Genomic DNA, 21,705 nt, shown 5'->3' with positions numbered 1-21,705 from the left:
TAGGCATTTTTCAATAAGCATGTGATTTTTCACATAAAACCAATGGGAGATTTTGGCTTAGTGTACTATAAAAGGAAAATCATTCAGTAAAGCCCATTAGCTTGTGAGTTAACGGCTACAGGTAGTAAAAACTGCTGGTGCTAATCGCCAAGGCAATATTCGGGGCGTTTCCCGACTGGAAAGCTAGCAACGAAGGCCATCCCATTCATACGCACAGAGGTGCCATCGCATAAAAGTGCAAAGACGAAGGGTGCAAAGGCACAGAGGAGGTGCTAAAGCAACCCAGTGCTGATCTACCACGTACCAGAATTTGTACGCTGCGTAGGATCGAAGGAGACGACATATATCGTGAGGTGCTACACTGCAAGCATCACATTTGATCGCCACCAAGAGCAATAGCACTGTACCTGGGGTCAGGTACAGGCAGCACGCCAAGTTCAATGATGACCACAACTACGGCAGTGCAACTGAGATAGCAGAAAACGATACCAAAACACTGCCAATTGGAAATCGTTGGGTGACCTTCACGTCGTTCTTTACGATAGAGGAACAGAGACAACAGCAACAAAGTAGATTAAATTTTTTTTTCTCTTATAACTGAAATTTTACTATACATAAGTTTTCATTTTGATATTATTAATTTACAAAAAAACAGTTAATGTAATGGATGATCTCATGGAAGATCATCCGAATCCGATTCCGGATACTAGTAAGATCTTAAATACTCCAAGAGCTAAACATTATCCAGAGGGCACTGGGCCATGGATGGTCTATTTTCGAAAAAAGAAAAGGTATTAAATTTGATGCAAATTACAAAGGAATTGACATCAAATCTATCAAAAGTAATCTCTAAAATTAATAGAGATAAAATTCGAGTTGTTGTTAACGGCTTGAAACAGGCAAGCAATATTGTAACCTGTAAATTATTTGCTGTTGAATATAGAGTTTACATTCCATCGAAGGAGGTGGAGATTGACGGTGTTGTGATTGAAGCAAGTCTGATAGCCGATGATTTTTTTAAAAATGGAGTTGGTCGTTTTAAAAACTCCATGCTTGGGGGAGTTAAGATGCTCGAGTGCAAGCGATGGAAATAAGTCTTATCGTCCCTCAGATTCGTTTCGAGTAACATTTGCCGGATCTGCGTTGCCTAGCCATGTCTATGTCTCTAAAATTCGTCTTCCTGTTCGGCTTTTCGTACCGCATGTTATGAATTGCACAAACTGTAAAAAATTCGGACATAGAGCTACTTATTGTAGTTATAAGTCTAAATGTATAAAATATCAAGGGCCTCATAAGGATAACCTTTGCGATAAAGATATTGAAAAATGTGTTTATTGTGGGCAGAGTTCTCATGATCTTTTAGTATGCGCAGCATTTAAGTTGCGTAAAGACAAAATTAAGCTTTCTTTAAAAGCACGGTCTAAGCGCACATATGCAGAATTGCTTAAAAAAATTATTCATGTCCCCCCACTCGAAACAGAAAACGGTTTTTCAAATCTAGAGCCAAAGGAATCTGACTCTGATGAAAATAGTGAAGTCCTCAAGGTTCTGTTAAGAGAAGGAAGTCCTTCTCCAAATTACCAAAAAAGACACCTAAAATTACACAGTGCCTCCTGGTTTGTTAAATTCACAAACCAATCCAGGAACTAGCACAAGAAAAAACAATAATTCAGTGGGCTCCGCTTCACAATCACCAAAAGGATTACTGAAGTTTTCAAAAATTGTTGAATGGATTTTCGCAGCATTCAATATTTCTGAACCTCTAAAGACCATCATATGGCATTAATTCCAATAGCTAGAACATTTTTGAAACAATTATCAGCTCAACGACCAGTTCTCTCAGGTTTTGTACCCGAGTAGCAATCCGCAACTAGTTCTGATGCGACTAAGTCCTAACTATGTTGCAACAAGAGCACGAATATGTTTTTTTATGTTATACTGGTTAAAACAAGGTGACATCAATGTTTCTTCATAACACAACTAGTAACGATATAGTTATTTAGGGTTCAAATCACCACATCATTTTGTCATATTAAATTAATTATTATTTATAAGCTATCGTTACTTAATCCAAACATATCTTTAATAACTATGCTTCTAGCTACTAGTTGAAAATAAGTTTATTTGACTCCAATATTAGCAACCCGTTACTAGTTCTGATACCACTTAGCCCAACTATGTTGCAACAAGAGCACGAACATGTTTTTTATGTTATGCTGATTGAAACAAGGTGACGGCAGGGTTTTCTTTATAACGTAAACATTGAACAAGCAATCATTTGTAAGTTATCGTTACTTGATTCTAACATATCTTTAATCACAGCTCTGGTTTTAGCTACTAGTTAAAAAAAGGTTGCGAAACCATTATAAATACGTAAGCGTATATGTAAATCGTTACGGTTAAGTGATGTAGCAATAACTTTGATATTATAAGATTATAACATACAATTTCTGCATTGATTCAAATAGTTATCGGTAGGTTTTCGCAACGTTATGATAACGAAAATGTAACCAAAAAAACTTTTATTGGCTTGAATATGGCGAACACAATGTGGAGTTTAAAAAAGTGTATGAAACGTAAATAAAACCAGGATATTACTTTTTTTTAAAACTACTTTTTGACGAAAATAATTTTTGTTCTATGCACAATTATAAACTCGAAGAAAACAATGTAGAAACATTGATTCTGATAATATTATAATTCTCATGATATATGAATTTAAAATAATGAGAAATCACTCAACTTGGAACAATTTTGAGCATTTTGAACACAGAATTATTTTGTTGTTTATTCTTTATATTTTTATAAACAGATTTTGATTGACGGCGCATAAAAAAACAGTTAAGTAAAATTGAATTCCGCTCGACAGCTTTATAATCGTTGTGAAATTTGTACCTTGTATTAAATTTTTAATTTCAAGTACTATACTGTCTTTTTATTGTTGATAGGAAAACATTATGGATTCATTCAATGTTTATAATGTCGATGGCAACAAAGTTTCAACTAGTTTACTTGAAAATAAGTTATATTCAAGCTGTGGAAAATAAGTTATTTCAGTATGGCATTACAACGTAACGACAACTTATTTTTAACCGACATAGAAACTAGTAGAAACTGCGCTTTTTGAGTCACGCAAGTGGTTAGATGTTAGTAACAATAACTCAAATATCTGGTTGCAAACTAGTCACAAATAAGCTAGCATAACAAAAATTGTTACTTGGGTATCATTTGATGGATAATTTATCATCCGCCGCAAATGATTCAATCACTGTCCTGCAGTGGAATTGTCAAAGCATCATGCCAAAACTTGATTCATTTGAAGTTTTATTGCATAGTCGAAAATTTGATGTATTTGCTTTGTGCGAAACATGGCTTACATCAAACATAGCTTTAAATTTGAATGACTTTAACATTATACGTATCGATAGAGACTCTCCGTATGGCGAAGTGCTTTTGAGAATTAAGAAATGTTATTCCTTTTATATAGATTAAACATTCCTTCGACTTCTAGTAAAGAAGTTGTTGCTGGTCAAATAAAAATTAAAGCAAAGGACATTTCATTGATTCGGTATGTATTCCTCCAAGAGTTCAAGTTGGACAACGACAGCTTAACGAAATGGTCCAAGCCCTCCCTGCTCCACGATTGATTCTGGGAGATTTCAATTCGCACGGAATTATGTGGGGTTCCGTTTACAATGATAGTAGATCATCTTTAATATATAATATCTGGGAAAATTTTAGCATGACGGTATTAAATATGGGTAGTATGACACGAATCCCAAGACCTCCTGCACGTCCAAGTGCATTATATTTATCTTTTTGCTCGACTTCAATTCCACTAGATTGCACCTGGAAAGTATTTTCTGATTTACACGGTAGCGATCATTTACCAATCTTCATCTCAATTAGCAGTAACAAAGGCATTGTTAATTCAGTTAATATTCCATATGATTTGACAAAAAATAAGATGGAAGAGCTGGGTAAACCAGCTTCCAATCACAACCCATTGCAATGTTGTCCTGCATCAGAAAATTGTCCGAAAAAAATATTCTTCGACGATTCAACACTTTAGTTGGGACGAACAGTTTGTTGTCAGATACTCAGTTTGGCTTCCGTAGAAATAAAGGGACGAATGTTTGCCTTGCATTACTTTCGTCTGACATCCAAATTGCCTTCGCTCAAAAACATCAAATGGCATCTGTGTTTTTAGACATTTAAGCAGCATTTGGATCAGTTTCCATTTATGTTCTTTCTGACAAGCTCCATCAACATGGACTTCCAGCGATTTTAAATAATTATTTGCACAACCTTTTGTCAGAGAAATGCATGTATTTTGCACATGGCGACTTGGCAACATTCAAAATTAGCTACATGGGTCTCCCGCAAGGCTCATGTCTCAGTCGTCTCCTCTATAACTTTTACGTGAATGACATTGACAGCTCTCTAGTAACCCCATGCACACTAAGACAATAGGCAGATGGTGGCGTGGTTTCAGTTACTGGGCCCAAAGCTATTGATCTGCATAAACCATTGCAAGATACCTTAGATAACTTGTCTGTTTGGGCTGTTCATCTGGGTATCGAATTCTCTACGGAGAAAACAGAGCTGGTCCTCTTTTCAAGAAAGCATGATCCCGCGCTGCTTCAGCTTCATATTATGGGAAGAATGATCCAACAGGTTTTGACTTTCATATATCTCGGGGTTTGGTTTGATTCCAAATGCACGTGGGGAGGACACATTAGGTATCTGATAACAAAATGCCAATAACGAGTATATTTTCTTCGAACAATAACAGGATCTTGGTGGGGTGCTCATCCGGAAGATCTAATAAAATTGTATCAGACAACGATACTTTCAGTGATGGAATATGGATGCGTTTGCTTTCGTTCCGCTTGCTTTAAGCTACATGCATTCGACGCATACAATGAGTCTTAAAGTTCTGGCGGGAGATCTTCCATTGAAAGATCGTTTATGGGAGCCTTCTTCGCAACTGCTAATAAGATGTGAGGTACTGAATCCCCTAGTTATTAATAACTTCGAAAAGCTAGTTGAGCTTCAATCTCTAACAAAATTCATGACAATATATTTTAACCATATGTCACAGGAAATCGACCCTTCAAGATACATTCCTATCCGTGACAGCCTCCTAAATGTCCCTGACTCAACTTTAGTTTTCGGCACATCCATGCAGAGGGATGTGCGTGGAATTCCGGATCACCTACGCTCGATGGAAATCCCACAAATATTTACAACTGTGTTCAGGCATATTGACTCTGAATAAATATTTTACACGGACGGATCACGAATTGAAGAGGCTACTTGGTTTGGTATATTCAACAATAATGTTTCGGCTTCATTTGGGCTTCAAGAACCTGCATCTGTTTATATAGCAGAGTTAGCAGCAGTTCATTATAGTTTGAGTGTAATCGTCACATTATCTCCAAACCATTATTTTCTCTTCACCGATAGTCTAAGTGCAATTGAAGTCATTCGCTCAAACGCTGCTGGCAAAAATGACTGTTTTTCTTAGGCAAAATAAAACAATGCCTGAACGACACATTGAATAATAATTATCAAATCACAATAGTTTGGGTCCCGGCTCATTACTCCATTCCAGTCAATGAAAGAGCCGATATTTTAGCCAAACGTGGTGCTATTGAGGGTGATATTTATGAGAGACCGATTGCTTTCAACGAATTCTATAGCGCGACTCGCCAAAGAACACTTGTCAGGTGGCAAGCTTCTTGGGATGAAGATGATCTGGGTCGGTGGATGCACTCAATTATTCCTAAAATATCGACAAAGGCATGGTTCAGGGGGCTTGATGTGAGTAGGGATTTCATTCGTGTGATGTCAAGACTCATGTCCAATCACTACACGTTAGATGCACATCTACTTCGAATTGGACTTTCCAAGACTAATCATTGTGCTTGTGGCGAAGGTTATCACGATATTGATCATGTTGTTTGGACATGCGTGAAGTAGTGATATCAGATCTCAACTAATGAATTTCTTGTGTACTCCAATGTCCCAGTTCGCGACATTCTTGCTTGTCGTGCCTTACATATGTTACATGAAACTTCTTTATCATTTCATTAAGTCCATCGGAGTTCTGATTTAAATTTTATTTTATGTTAGACCTTTTTCTCTTCCATGAGTTCAACCAATAGCCAGCTTTTATTATATCAATAAAAGAGATGAACTGATACAAACAAAGCTAAATAGTTGCAAGATCATGTACAAAACAAATGTATTTTATTTTATGTAATTTATAATAGCAACTCGCTTAATAAAAACAGTGTTTAGACTAACTAATGAATACCAGCATACTAATATGATATTTGAAATGTATTAGGTTCAAAGTACTATGTATTGTGGATGCCATGGCGAAGAAAATATATATATATATATATATATATATATATATATATATATATATATATATATATATATATATATATATATATATATATATATATATATATATATATATATATATATATATATATATATATATATATATATATATATATATATATATATATATATGGAAAAAGGGAAAATCAATATCCACCGAAAAAGGGTGCCAAGCTGAAGAAAATATTCAAATCAAAACGAAAACCAACAACATAAGCTGCCAAACCTAGATAATTATATCAAACGCTGACGTAATAGATAAACCTGAAGTCGAAACAAATAACTATAACATATATAAAGATGAAAATAACAATAATCATAACAAGAATAATAATGATAATAACATTAATAATAACAATAACACTGCCGGTTTTGGTGACAAATGCATGATAACCCAGGTTGTAAAAAAGAAGAGTAGTAAACAACTTGGTGCTAGAAATATCTATTCTTACAGAAGACGACTATGATCTCAACTTAGTTGAAAACAATAAATTCAAGACATTACAGCGATCAAGTAGAATAATAAAACTTCTCGAAGTCCTAAATTTTTACCATTTGGAAAAAAGAAATTTTAACACTATTGAAAATATCATGGCATCTTAAAGTGATGGTTTCTATTTAAAAGGGGTAAATTGACCAATCCAATAGGTCATTTCGTATTCACGCGAATGCCTATGGGCCTACGAAATAGTTGGTCTACATTTCAAAGATGAATGAACACGGTACTGTACGAAATAAAAGATGTCAGCGATAGTTTATGTAGACGACATATTTGGGTTTGGTTCTACTATTTGAGAACATAATAATAACCTGTGTAATGTTTTGAAGGTTCTGTGCCGCAACGGTTAAGCACTTTTTCATGAATCGTGAAAAAGTGCTTAACCGTTGCTGAGAAATCGACGGGAGTTCCGTTTTTGGAGATTTATATATTCACTAACTAACAAGATCTGTCAACTAGATCAATTTAGCAGTACGTTCTATAAAAATGTGCACCTCGTTTCGCCATCGCTTGTGAAAAAATACTCATGAAATTGAGAATTTTTACTAAGCGCACTGTAATACCGGAACCAGAAGTGGGATCTGGATCAACTTTTCGGGAACTTTTTAAAGAATCTTAAGGCCTTTCATTTGCTTCCTAGTGCGTGAAAATCGGTTGGAAAATTTCCAAGAAAATTGATTGCGCATTTTTATTTTTATTTCCTTGTAATTCCGGAAACGTAAGTCGGATCCAAAGTAAACTCAGGAAAATTTTATGAGGCTATAGGACATTTCATTTGAATCTATGTTTTTGAAAATCGGTTCATCCATCTCTGAGAACCGTGTGTGACTGTTTTTTCCCTTTTTTGGTGCATATCACCCTGTAATTCTGGAACCGGAAGTCGGATCCATTTGAAACTTAGGAAATTTGTATGGGACTTTAATATCTTTCATTTGAATCCAAGTTTGTGAAAATCGGTTTAGCCATCTCCGAGGAAATCGAGTGACATTATTTGTCACATACACACACGCACATACACACAGACAGACATTTTGTGATCTCGACGAACTGAGTCGAATGGTATATGACACTCGGCCATCCGGGCATCGGTTGTTAAGTCGATTTTTACAGCGATTGCATAGCCCTTCTATATGAAAAAAGGAAAAAAAACGGCTTTTTTCCAATCTTCAAGCAAAATCTGAAAATGATTACCATCGCTGAATTCAAAGCTCGCCACTCAAGCAGCGCAGCGATCGCAGAAGAATTTGCTGGATTATTTAATTGTAAGTAAATGATCTCTTTCATGCATTTTTCATAGCGCCCCTGGAGAAGCGATACTCAACTTATGGTCTGCCAAATTGTGGGTAACTATAACAAGTTTGCTGGAGGCTGTATGGTGCTATCTGTTGATGGTTCTATTATTGATAAAATATTTCTATTGAAATGAGTACAACTGATTTAATAGTTCCATCTTCCAATAAAAAACATCTCAATAAACTACCTCAGAATTAGATATGAGAATTGTTTATAATAGTATTTTATTCTGAATGTTGAAATAGCAACTCTCTGAGAAATTTGTCCTCCAGAAACATTTTACTCTTGGATTGATATCACAATGACAGAATTTACTATATTGTTGTTATTCTCTCATACTGATTTTGTTATTATTTTTGATATTTTAACTCTAATTTCAAGCAAAGTAATGTTAAGTTTTAGCATTGAGTTATTTGGTTTTAATAATAAAGTTTGCAATTGGTTTGCAAATCACTTCGTCTTAATAAAAAGGCAAAAATATTTTAATAAGACTGTTTCAATAAAAGAGAATTATCACACCACCTGGTGGATCAAGAATAAGTTTTTTTTACTATTCAATTTACTCATAGATGGCTGAACCGTTTCTAATAAACTTAATTCTTAAATGCGCAATATTGTTTAAAACAACATGCCGGAACCACCTCAAACTTCGTATTCACGCGTTCCAGGCAAAGTTATATCGAATTTCAAAACAAAAAAATCGATCTTGTGCCTTTAAGGGTTAAACTCGTTTAAAAGTTTTTATTGGATTATTGATTAAGTTCAATGGCCGAACTGCGGTCTTTTCTGGTTCCTGAGATAATAATCGCTGGTCTTACAAGCCAGTAGCCGTATGTTCGATCCCGACTTGGAAGGATTCTTAGTATCAGTAGGATCGTAGAATTTGCCATGCAATTATGTTGTACGCACAGAATCGGTATTCTTTTGTCAACTTCCCGATTGATATCTGAGTGAATTGGTATCAAAATTGTGCCCAAATTAGTATCAGAGGTTCACTTTTCGAAAAAAATCTTGTGATTTTCCATCTTATACAACTCACATAAATGGAGCGTCATATTCCACACAATTCAATTATTCAAGAACATGTAAAGGGTGATTTTTTAAGAGCTTGAGAACTTTTTTAAACAATAAAACGCATAAAATTTGCCAAATCTCATCGGTTCTTTATTTTAAACGTTAGATTGGTACATGACATTTACTTTTTGAAGATAATTTCATTTAAATGTTGACCGCGGCTGCGTCTTAGGTGGTCCATTCGGAAAGTCCAATTTTGGGCAACTTTTTCGAGCATTTCGGCCGGAATAGCCCGAATTTCTTCGGAAATGTTGTCTTCCAAAGCTGGAATAGTTACTGGCCTATTTCTGTAGACTTTAGACTTGACGTAGCCCCACAAAAAATAGTCTAAAGGCGTCAAATCGCATGATCTTGGTGGCCAACTTACCGGTCCATTTCTTGAGATGAATTGTTCTCCGAAGTTTTCCCTCAAAATGGCCATAGAATCGCGAGCTGTGTGGCATGTAGCGCCATCTTGTTGAAACCACATGTCAACCAAGTTCAGTTCTTCCATTTTTGGCAACAAAAAGTTTGTTAGCATCGAACGATAGCGATCGCCATTCACTGTAACGTTGCGTCCAACAGCATCTTTGAAAAAATACGGTCCAATGATTCCACCAGCGTACAAACCACACCAAACAGTGCGTTTTTCGGGATGCATGGGCAGTTCTTGAACGGCTTCTGGTTGCTCTTCACTCCAAATGCGGCAATTTTGCTTATTTACGTAGCCATTCAACCAGAAATGAGCCTCATCGCTGAACAAAATTTGTCGATAAAAAAGCGGACTTTCCGAATGGACCACCTAAGACGCAGCCGCGGTCAACATTTAAATGAAATTATCTTCAAAAAGTAAATGTCATGTACCAATCTAACGTTTAAAATAAAGAACCGATGAGATTTTGCAAATTTTATGCGTTTTATTGTTTAAAAAAGTTCTCAAGCTCTTAAAAAATCACCCTTTAAAATAGTGTGATTTGAAAATTACATGGCTTGTAATCGAATAAAAAAATTACAGATGATCGATAGCTACAGGGCGGCTTGAACCGAGAAACCTTAGATCACAAAGCACTTCACTGATCGACTAAACCACAAAAGCACATATCTGCTTTATTAATAATTGTTATATATATAAATCCATACAGCGGCACTTGGTAGCCGAGAGCAAATTACACTCGGAATCAGTAAAATTCTGCACAAATGGAATATTGCATCTTTTGACAAATTGAGTCCGGATTCTTTATATCTTATCTCACTTGCGGGCCAATGCCCTCTAATTAAGTTCAATCACCTTTGTAACATCAAAACGTTTATTACACGCGTGTAAGCTACTCACGATCCACTAATTTGATTCCAACTGGCTTGCTTCTACATATGTCTTATCTTTTAAGCCTCGTTCTGTGCCTATATATTCGTGTTACATATTAATTTTGTGTTTTATCTGTGTTATCGGTATTATTGTATTATATACCTTATGATCAAAAAAGAACCGGAATTTTCATTTTAAAATTCCCGCGCTTGTCCAATCGGTGAACTTTTATTCTCTCAACGTTGGCAACACTTTTATACACATTCTGTCAAATTTTGACGCATATCGTACGATTAGTTTTTGTTTGGCGTCTATACAAAGAAGTTGAAAAATTTTCGTGTGGCGATTTTTATAATGGATGAAAATTTAGAACAACGTGCGTGCATCAAATTTTGTGTTTCAAATGGATTTAAGTGTTCCGAAACGTTGAAAATGTTAGAAAAGGCCTTTGGTGAATCGTTTCTAGGAAAAACACAGGCATACGAGTGGTATAAACGCTTCAAAGGTGGTCGTACAAGCTTGGATCATGATGAGATCCCTGGCCGCCCAACAACATCTGTTACTGAAGAAAACATTGAATCGGCGAAGCAAATCGTGTTGCAAAATCATTCTGTACCGATTAGAGAGATTGCTGTGTTATTGGGCATTTCTTATGGATCAGCCGAACACATTTTAACTGATGTTTTGGGTTTGAAACGCGTCGCTTCTCGGCTGGTGCCAAAAAAGCTGAATTTCATTCAAAAACAGCGTCGTGTTGATGTGGCCAAAGAGATGATTTCCAACGCAAATAATGACCCCACATTCATCGAATTCATCATAACTGGTGATGAGGTGTGGATCTATGAATATGACGTCGAAACCGCACAACAATCGACCGAATGGCGCTTCGAAGGCGAGCCGTTGTTCTAAATTTTCATCCAATAAAAAAATCGCCACACGAAAATTTTTCAACTTCTTTGTATAGACGCCAAACAAAAACTCATCGTACGATATGCGTCAAAATTTGACAAATTTTAAAATGAAAATTCCGGTTCTTTTTTTATCATAAAGTATACTATCTTCAGCGTATTTTGTGTTAGTGTTCTATAAATCCCATGTGCTTTTATTGTGGTAATGCATATAGTATACTAGTTTTGCCTGAGCACTCGGAAAATTTTAAAATTCAAATCACTAGTTTTATTTTTTTTCTTCAATCTACTAAACATACCGGTCGCCTGAATTTTGAGTTAATCTATCTCCTACTGTACTATTCTTATCAAACATATAATTTTATTGTCTATATCGTATGTTTTTATTCTTCATCTCGATATGTTACTGTTTCGATGTTTCTCGTATTGTAGTATTCACGCTGCCGTCTCATTGTGTTGAGCTACTCATCGCTGTCGATGCTCTGTGTACATCTTTATGCTCTCCTCGTTGCTCGTTAGTGATGCCATTTCGATATGCATCTTTCTCATACTCTTACTATCTGTACTGCTTCCAGTTGTTGTCTTCCATCCTCGTGGTGTATCATTTGGCGGGTTCCAGCGCCGTCAACGTCTTTGAATGGTATATATCTGCAACATATGATGCATGTAAGGTCTTGCAGAGAAACACATAACAATAAGCAGAGTTTAGATATTCCTCGCGTATAAACTCCATTCGCTGTTCGCACTGTAGCTACTCGAACTAAGTCATCGTGTCCGGGATGAACTGCTATGACTCTAGCCAACGGCCACCTTTGCGGCGGTTGATTCTCCTCCTTCATGATAACAATTGCTCCTTCTGCCAGGTTTTTTGTTATGGTAGACCACCGATAGGTTTGTTGCAATGATGTCAAATATTCCTGATGCCAGCGTCTTCAAAAGTGTTGAGCGATTTGTTGACATCGTTCCCAACCAGTTAATCGACTTGGTGGAGTTGCGGTCAGGTCAGGTTCGGGTAGGATGTTCAATAACTTCCAATCAAAAAATGACCGGGCGTTAAAGCTTGCAGATTGGATGGATCACTCGAGAGTGGTATGATCGGTCGAGAATATAGACACGCTTCTACTTCAGCTAGCACAGTCTCAAACTTTTCCTTGTTTAGAGTAGCATTCCCAGCAATGCGACGTAGATGAAACTTCATTGACTTCCCGCAGGCTTCCCATAAACCTTCGAATGAATGCGATCGTGGTGGTATGAAGTGAAATCTAATATGCTCGGGTTCGCAGAAACCGACAACAGTAGCTTTATAACTCTGAAAAATGAATAATCGAATCGAATTCATCGAATAATCTTCCAATGCTGTACTCGCTCCACGAAAATTTTTTGCATTGTTGCAATAAATATCAGAAGGTTTGCCCCGCCGGGCTGTAAAACGTCGAATTGCTGCCAAGAAGGCAGGTGTACTCGAATTCGTCACAACCTCAAGATGTGTTGCCTTGGTTGCCAGACAGATGAAAACTGCTACATACCCCTTTATCGCTTGCACTCTACAGATTCCGGATCGAATATACATTGGTCCAGCAAAATCAACTTCCACTTTTTCGAAAACATAGCTGCTGGTGATGCGATCTCGTGGAAGGTTCCTCACCAATTGTTCTAGTGTTTGAGGTTTGGCTCTTGTACATGTGACGCATGATTGAACCACACGACGGACCAGATTTCGTCCGCTTAATGGCCAGAATCGTTGGCGGATTGTAGACAACAGAAGTTGTGGACCTCCATAAAGAGTTTTAAAATGTTCCGCCCAGACAATAAGTATTGTTAGGTGTTCCTTCGCAGGCGATACCAATGGATATTTATCATCAATGGCAACCCTAGAATTTTGCAAACGCCCTCCGACACGAATAAGCCCGTCAATTGATTTTGACTTAAGAAAGCGGAGATTCGAAGATCTAGATATCGTTTTCCCTTTCTTCAAGGCAACAATTTCCAAACTAAAATGTTTTTCTTGCACACTTCGAATGAGATGGATGAGTGCAACATATTTTTCTTCCGGTGTCAATGGTCCTACCCGACGTTCATTTGGTGTCCTACGACAGTTGTGTGCGAACCTCAGTCCCCAGGGGAAGAAGGTAAGTAAACGACGTAATGCCGAAAATCTGGAGATGAGGTCAGCACCTTCTCGTGTTGAGATCGTTGATAAGGTAACAGTTTTTCGTGCTTCAAATTCTGGACCGCTACGACTTGCCTTGTTTGTCACAATGAACTACGCTGGCCAAGGTAGAAGAGTAGTTAATAACCACGACGGACCATTCCACCACAATGATGAATTCAGTAATAAAATCACGTCAAGGCCGCGAGTTATCAAATCTGCGGGATTGTCTTCGCTATGCACATGATTCCAAGCAGCATGCGGTGTCAATTATTGAATTTCTGCTACTCGATTGGCAATGAATGTTTTCCAAGTTGAGGGAGTGCTAGCGAGCCAGCTCAGTACAACGTCTTCTCCAACAGATGCGCCACTGTCTTCTCCAACAGATGCGCCAACAACAGCACTGCGCAAAGTTCCAAACGCGGGATGGATTTGTTCTCGATCGGAGCAACACGTGCTTTTGAAGTGAGTAGTCGCACTGTGCAACATCCGTCTGGAGTAATCGAACGAAGATATAAACATGCTCCATATGCTGCTTCTGATGCGTCACTAAAGCCATGCAATTTACATAAACTGGCTTTATACAACGATAAAACGAAACGGGGTACACTGAGTTGTCCTATGTTGAGAATTTGTTTTTTGGGATTACCGCCACTCGTCTTGGAAGCATGAAGGGAGACGAGTGTCCCAATCGATCTGAAGCTTCCACAACGTTTGTATAAAAATTTTTGCTTTCGATAGTGCTGGACCGATCAGCCCTAGTGGAACGAAAAGACTTGCCAGTTGAAAGAGAACTATCCGCTTAGTGATGTTTGCTGATTCTATCCACTTTGGTTGCTTGAATAGCAATTCATCTGCCGTAGTCACCCAACGAAGCCCCAGTGTGGTTATTGAGCCTTCGTGATCCAAATCTAGTTCTTGCTTGCATTCTTGATGGTCAATAGGAATGTCAGCTAGCACTTCCGGATTGTTCGATGACCATTTTCGTAGTATAAAACCTGCCGATGACATCATTCCAATCACGTGCAAGATGATTTCTCGCAATTCCTGAACACTATCACTCCCAGTTAACATATCGTCCACATAGAAACCTTTGCGCACCACCTGTGCCGCTGAATGGTAGTTTATTAATTCATCGTCTACTAATTTTTGAAGAACTCTGATTGATAAAAAAGGAGCACAATTAGTTCCATATGTCACTGTTAACAACTGATAAACCTTTAATTGATCGTCAGTTGAGTAACGCCAGAAAATTCTTTGCAACGGTTGATCGTCTGGATCAACTAATATTTGACGATACATTTTAGTACACGGAGAACCCTTCGATCATAAAATTGCGATATCGCAGTTTTTGATTTTTGAGATAGTTGATTTAACTAATTTCTTTTTGATTCAACCAAAATAGTTTTTGATTTGCATATATTCAAGTAGTTGAAAAATATGTTGTTTTGAATGCTGTCAAATACCGGAGACAGTTGAAAGCAAAACAATAATCGCAACTTTTTTAGTTGAAATCTGTTCGCGTCGCTTCAAAATGTCAATGAAAACAACATCGCTGATTAAAGCGTTTGGTGAAATTGTGTCCATTCGATTTGAGAAATTTATGATTCCATAACAAGTGATTATCTAACAGCGGTGTTGTGATAAAGTTAACCTTGTATAAGATGAAAAAGATTTGGTGACGAATTAGAAAATGTTAATGAATGATCATCTCGTAATCTTTCAGGTATGCGCAAAAATTTTATGCTTCAAATCCGATCATTGATTTACTTCCAGCAGACTGTCTTACTTCCAGCTGTTTGATACCGATGATGATGTTCATGCATTAGCAATAAAACGCTTTTTGACATGAATTTAATTTATAAAAGTAACAGGAGCGAAGGGTTTCAAACACACAGAACGCGCTGCGATGAATGGTGCGTTTGAATTGCCGTCGAAAAATTCCAATTCCCAGCGATTGATGTATCCAAGCTCATATAAATTGACTAAAATTATCAGTGCATAACTTTAGTTCAACCGTTTGAAGGCATCATTCATTTTGGGTTTGCTGAGAGCTCATCTGCGCTGATTACGCGCATGTGCCCGAGTCTTTCGTATTCCGATAAGAATTGATGATACTGTTCTTTGAGTTTGCATTTACAGCCAATCTGCGTTCGAGAGCGTAAAACCGACGCTCCGCGTTGTAACGGTTATATCTCAGATGTGTAATAAGATCCTCCCTGCGTGGGAGCTTCACGACGTACCGCCCCTCTCCGTACGGTATTAAAAACAAAATATTTCTCACAAGCACGTTATTCCGTAGACCATCCTTTAAGATCATAACACGTTTCCAATTGCCAGAAACGGCTTACTACATCTTCCAAGGCACTCAAATTTCTAGTACTTTGAAGGGACACATGAAATTTATCGTTTCCACATCCACCTGACACGACCCATCCAAAAAGTGTATTTTGTAGTAGTGGCAATCCTTCTCCCAATTCTATTCGACCATACTGCAGCACATTGAAAAAGAGTTCAGCTCCTATGATAACATCTGCGTGACTGGAATTGTGAAACGTGGGGTCTGTTAAGCAAATATGATTTGGAATATCCCAATCAGAAATTATCCTGGATTGGTAACTTAACTGTCACACTGGGAAAAACCAACATTCTTAAATTCGAATGAAAGAGCGAAATTTCAGCAACAACATAATGAGTTACGTTTGTCGATGCACAACCAATTCTAGAGACAATGATAGGAAACGGAATTCTCCTGTGCGGTAGTTTCAATTTATCGCAAAAGTCGTTCGAAATAAAATGGCACTATGAAGCTGAATCTAAAACACATCGAGACCGAATCAACTTCCCCATTTTATCTTTCACATTGATAAACGCAGTTGGTAGCAACACAATGTGATCTTGATCTTTGGTTTGCGCTGCATATGAACATTCAATAGCTGGAGTGGAAGTATGGGTTACTTGGACATGCCTGGACATGCCTGGACATCTGCGATTCGCCTGTTGATTGAACTGGTTGCTGACAACTACCAGATTGTTGACATTGATTGTTCGATGGTCCCCCTGTAGTCGAAGATTGTGATTGCGCACTAGAATGATTACGAGATCCCGATGTCTGCTGCTGATTTAAATCACCTCGTTGATCAACTCTAGGATCGTGTAGTAGTGTATTGTGCTTCTTGTTACAACGATTACAATTTCTTGATGGACAAGCTCTAGCAGTATGTTTTGTGGTACGGAGACAATTATTGCACAATCCGTTGCGGTTCACCAAATCGTAACGTTGACTGATCGAAAGTTTCCAAAAATCTGGACACTGATAAATGTAATGATTTTGTCTGTATTGAAAACAACCCGACGGCGTTGAAGATGATTGTCCCAAATTGGCTGTGCACTATTGTTTGCTTCAAACGACCTTTCACCTTTGCTGGTTGACACTTGCTTAGACAAAGCCAAACCTTAGCGTAACCTTGTAAGAAACGGATCATGTCGCTATAAACAGGCATACCATCCGAATCATTTCGCTGGTCTGTTCCTTGATCTAATGAATCAACAGCATTGCAATGTCTATCCCATTCGCGCTTTGTGTTTGTATCCAATCGCACATACATGTGATACACCAGACTTGAGCTCTAACCGCTAACTGGCTCACCTAAACTTTTCAGCTTAGACAAATCCTCAAAACTATCGATTAACCGAAGTAACTCATCACTAGATTCCCTTTGCATCGATGGGGTTTCATACAGAGCTTGCAAATGGCACAAAATTAAACGCCGTTTACTCTCATAACGGCGAATTATTAATTGCCAAGCTAGTTGATATCTTTCTTCGCTAAGTTCTATATGACCGATTAATCTTGCTGCATCACCTTGTACCAAACCTTTTAAATACTGCAATTTATCAATATCACGGATTTCTGTTCGTTTCCCGACTCCAGTGATAAAACTATCCCGAAACGACATCCAATCCTCCGATCGGCCACTAAATTTAATTAACGGGAGCTCGGGATAACGAATGTGTGAGTGCGCAATAGATGTAACAGTGGTAGCAGCTTAAGTTGACGAAGCGAGCGTGGACGCTGACTTGGGTAGCTTAGACAAAAGGCTTGCTTTAATTGAATAGTATAGCGACTCGAACGTATAACGCTCCTTTTTGAAGTTAATCGGGAATTTATCCGTTGAATATGATTCTAACTCTGCTGCTACTTCCGCAAACTGTGTGAAGAATTCTTCTAGCTTCTCTAGCCGAACCTGGACCTGACATAAATGCTCTTCTGGCTTGTATTTTTTCAAGAACGCTTCCAGAAAAGACATTGATTCCTGTAGATTTGACAACCGCTGTTGTTTTCCTTTGTCCAAATCTTTTTCTTCGTCATTCATTTTTTCGCTTTTAGAGGAGTAATATTAACAGGCGAACAAAGAATTTGCAAGCGAAAATTATCGAACCAAACAGAGGGTATATTTTATATTGACGAATGATTTTCACCCACCTGTTTCTCGTAACTTGAGACCGCAAAACACGCTGTTCCATTTACTAGCAACTCCACCACCAAGCCGTTATTTCCAATCGCCGTTTTACAATTGATGAATTCTATCTCATTCGATCACGTTCTCACTTTTAAAGCCACCGCTAAAGTGTTTTTTTTTCACGATTGCAAATTGCATTGGAATTGCAAATGGTTCTTGGTACTCTTGCTGTCTCTAGCAGCACACTTTGATCGATTTTTCCTATACTGTCACTTTTGTTCACTCTTTGTGGTCACCGCACCTTTTATCTTTTATCTTTGTAAAGAGATCCGGAACTAAGGACCAATAAATGTATATGAAAATCATCAAATTGAGTCCGGATTCTTTATTTCTATCTCACTTGCGGATCAATGCCCTCTAATTAAGTTCAATCACCTTTGTAACATCAAAACGTTTATTACACGCGAGTAAGCTACTCACGATCCAATAATTTGATTCCAACTGACTTGCTTCTACCTATGTCTCATCTTTTAAGCCTCGTTCTGTGCCTATGTATTCGTGTTGCATATTAATTTTGTGTCTTATCTGTGTTATCGGTATCATTGTATTATATATACTATCTTCAGCGTATTTTGTGTTAGTGTTCTATAAATCCCATGTGCTTTTATTGTGATAATTTATATCGTATACTGGTTTTGCTGAGCACTCCGAAAATTTCAAAATTCAAATCACTAGTTTTATTTTTTCTCTTCAATCTACTAAGCACTGTCCTCCCTGAAATTTGATTCTCATGAACCCCTTGTGTGTCTCAATCTTCAGTCACCGAGAAAAGAAAGGACAATCTAATTGAGTTCTATATTTTATATCTTTCACCTCTTTTGAGATTATTAACATCGATTTTTTCTTCTCATTTCAGATTATTTACTTCAAGAAAATCAGCAATGGATGCAGATGTACACAAAAGATTAAGCACAAGTTGATTTCTTGTTCAGTTACATAGATAGCAGAATCATTGGCATCCTAGTCTAGTCAAAGAATAACAGCATTAATACATGAATCATTTACCAAACAATTAAATGCAAATACTTCACTACCCCGTCATTTATAACATGCGGAGAAACTTAAAAATATTTCTAATATTAGTAATATCATGGATTCTGGTTGCCGTGTATTACTTCGAAGGAAGTTACAAAAGTCGGAACCGAGCATTGAGATTACGCGAACAGCAAACAATGTCAGCTACAGAACAAATGCTATCTGATTGGCATGATCAACAGTTTAATCCATCTACATCTTTGCGACAACATTTAGTATCCAACTCGTTGATGCATTTGTCTTCATCACAACACACATGGGATTATTTTGATGAGTTAGGTTATATACAAAAAGGTAGTTTACAACAAGGTGAAGATCCTTATTTACGGAATCGTTTCAATCAGAAAGCGAGTGATAGTTTAAAAAGCAATCGTGAACTTCCCGACACCCGCAATCCGATGTGCCGAAAGAAATGGCCAAGTATACTTCCGCCCACAAGTGTTATTATAACGTTCCACAACGAAGCACGCAGTACACTTCTACGCACAATAGTCAGTGTACTGAATAGATCTCCAGAAAATTTAATACATGAGATTATTTTGGTTGATGATTACTCAGATTTCCCAGAAGATGGACAGGAACTTGCAAAAATTCACAAAGTAAAAGTAATAAGAAATGATAAACGTGAGGGATTGGTACGATCACGAGTTCGTGGAGCAGATGCTGCTACTGCATCGGTGTTAACATTTCTGGACAGTCATTGTGAGTGCAATGTTGGTTGGTTAGAGCCATTGTTAGTAAGAATAAAGGAAGACTCATCTCGTGTAGTTTGTCCTGTGATAGATGTAATTAGTATGGATACATTCCAGTACATTGGAGCATCAGCGGACCTACGAGGAGGATTTGATTGGAATTTAGTTTTTAAATGGGAATACTTAAGCAATGCCGAACGACACGATCGCCAAAAAGATCCAACGACACCTATAAGAACACCAATGATAGCTGGTGGTCTGTTTGTGATAGATAAATCATATTTTGAAAAGTTAGGCAAATATGATAGTCAGATGGATATATGGGGTGGAGAAAATTTAGAAATAAGTTTCCGAGTATGGCAGTGTGGTGGTAGTCTAGAAATTATACCATGTAGCAGAGTTGGCCATGTATTCCGTAAACGACACCCGTATACCTTTCCTGGAGGCGGAAGTGGAAATATTTTCGCTAAAAACACTAGGCGCGCTGCAGAAGTTTGGATGGATGACTATAAACAATACTATTATGCAGCAGTTCCTTTAGCTAAAAATATTCCATTTGGAAATATTGATGATCGGCTGCTTTTAAAAGAACGGTTACAATGCAAACCATTCAAATGGTATCTTGATAATGTTTATCCACAATTAACTATACCCGAACACCAAACCAAAGGAAGCCTACGCCAAGGAGCATACTGCATGGACACTCTAGGCCATTTGGTGGATGGAATAGTGGGTCTTTATCACTGTCATAACAGTGGAGGTAATCAAGATTGGACTATTACCAAAAAAGGACAAATCAAGCATCTTGACCTTTGTTTAACACTATTAAATTTTACTGTACGATCACATATTAATATAGCAGTATTGAAATACTGTGACGAATCTGCCAACCAACAGTGGTACAGACGAGAGGGTGATCTGATACAACACAGTAAGATTAACGTATGTTTAGACTCGCGGTACGCCAAAGAGAAAGGTATAACAGCCGAACGATGCAACTCAGCACTCGAATCACAGCATTGGAAATTTTTTACAAAGTGAGAAAAATCAATCCAGTGGTGTGATACAATTGAATTTCCTTCTAGATGTATTGATCATTCACTGTTTACCATCAACTGAATGTTACAAAACATTTGATTAATAATGCTGATTGAGACTAGTTACAATTACTTAGCAACAATTATATTATTGTAAGCAGTGCTATATTGTAGCACTTCAAGAACAACGCGAATGTACATTCCGAGCAACTATTTATTTTTATTATCATCCCTATAATAAAAACTGGATTATCATTGAATGTATTTTATTTTGTTTTGAAAATTTCCCTTTTCGCATTTTGGTAAAATAACTCGATATCAAGGACGAGGTGATGGAACTAGTTTGTTTTGCAAATGTTACTAAAGAATGTCAATTTGAATTATTTTTTCCACGCCAGTGTATATCAAATATCGCCCGATGCGAATTTCTGGTCCAGAGTAATGGTCGATGAATGGTCAGCGCTTATTGAGCGGTGTGAGATTCAAAGGAATGGGTTTCGACAATGTTTTGATTTCGTTTTGTAAATCATTAATTGCTTCCGTCAACGACATCAAAGGTGAATTTTCGTCTGTCAATTCCGTAATGGAGCGAAGATGCGAATTTCCGTACAAATTGGCGCAATCATCACACATCCAAAATAAATTTTTACGATGAGATGCGAAACAGCCCAATAGAGCGCGTTAAACTGCAGAGCATGCCATATGAAACATGCGTCCACAGTAGCATCTGCATACAACGGAATCGATGCCTGCAATAATCAGACTGCACTTTACACAATTTTTCTCCGAACTC

At 37.5% G+C, this 21,705-nt stretch overlaps 1 protein-coding gene across 3 annotated transcripts in view; it reads left to right on the top strand.

Annotated features, from left to right (window-relative positions):
• LOC131432887 (polypeptide N-acetylgalactosaminyltransferase 2-like) overlaps positions 1-21,172 on the top strand; it is a 134,926-nt gene extending 113,754 nt beyond the window's left edge. For all 3 annotated transcript variants that reach the window (XM_058599458.1, XM_058599457.1, XM_058599455.1), the window contains one exon: positions 19,005-21,172. In XM_058599458.1, the coding sequence (XP_058455441.1) occupies positions 19,165-20,916 (1,752 nt within the window). In that variant the 5' untranslated portion in view covers positions 19,005-19,164 and the 3' untranslated portion in view covers positions 20,917-21,172. The remainder of the gene's footprint in view (positions 1-19,004) is intronic.
• The last annotated feature ends 533 nt before the right edge of the window (positions 21,173-21,705 follow it).

The sequence above is a fragment of the Malaya genurostris genome, chromosome 2 (assembly GCF_030247185.1).
Source record: "Malaya genurostris strain Urasoe2022 chromosome 2, Malgen_1.1, whole genome shotgun sequence".
Classification (NCBI taxonomy): Eukaryota; Metazoa; Arthropoda; class Insecta; order Diptera; family Culicidae; genus Malaya; species Malaya genurostris.
This window is presented reverse-complemented; position numbering and strand designations above follow the sequence as displayed.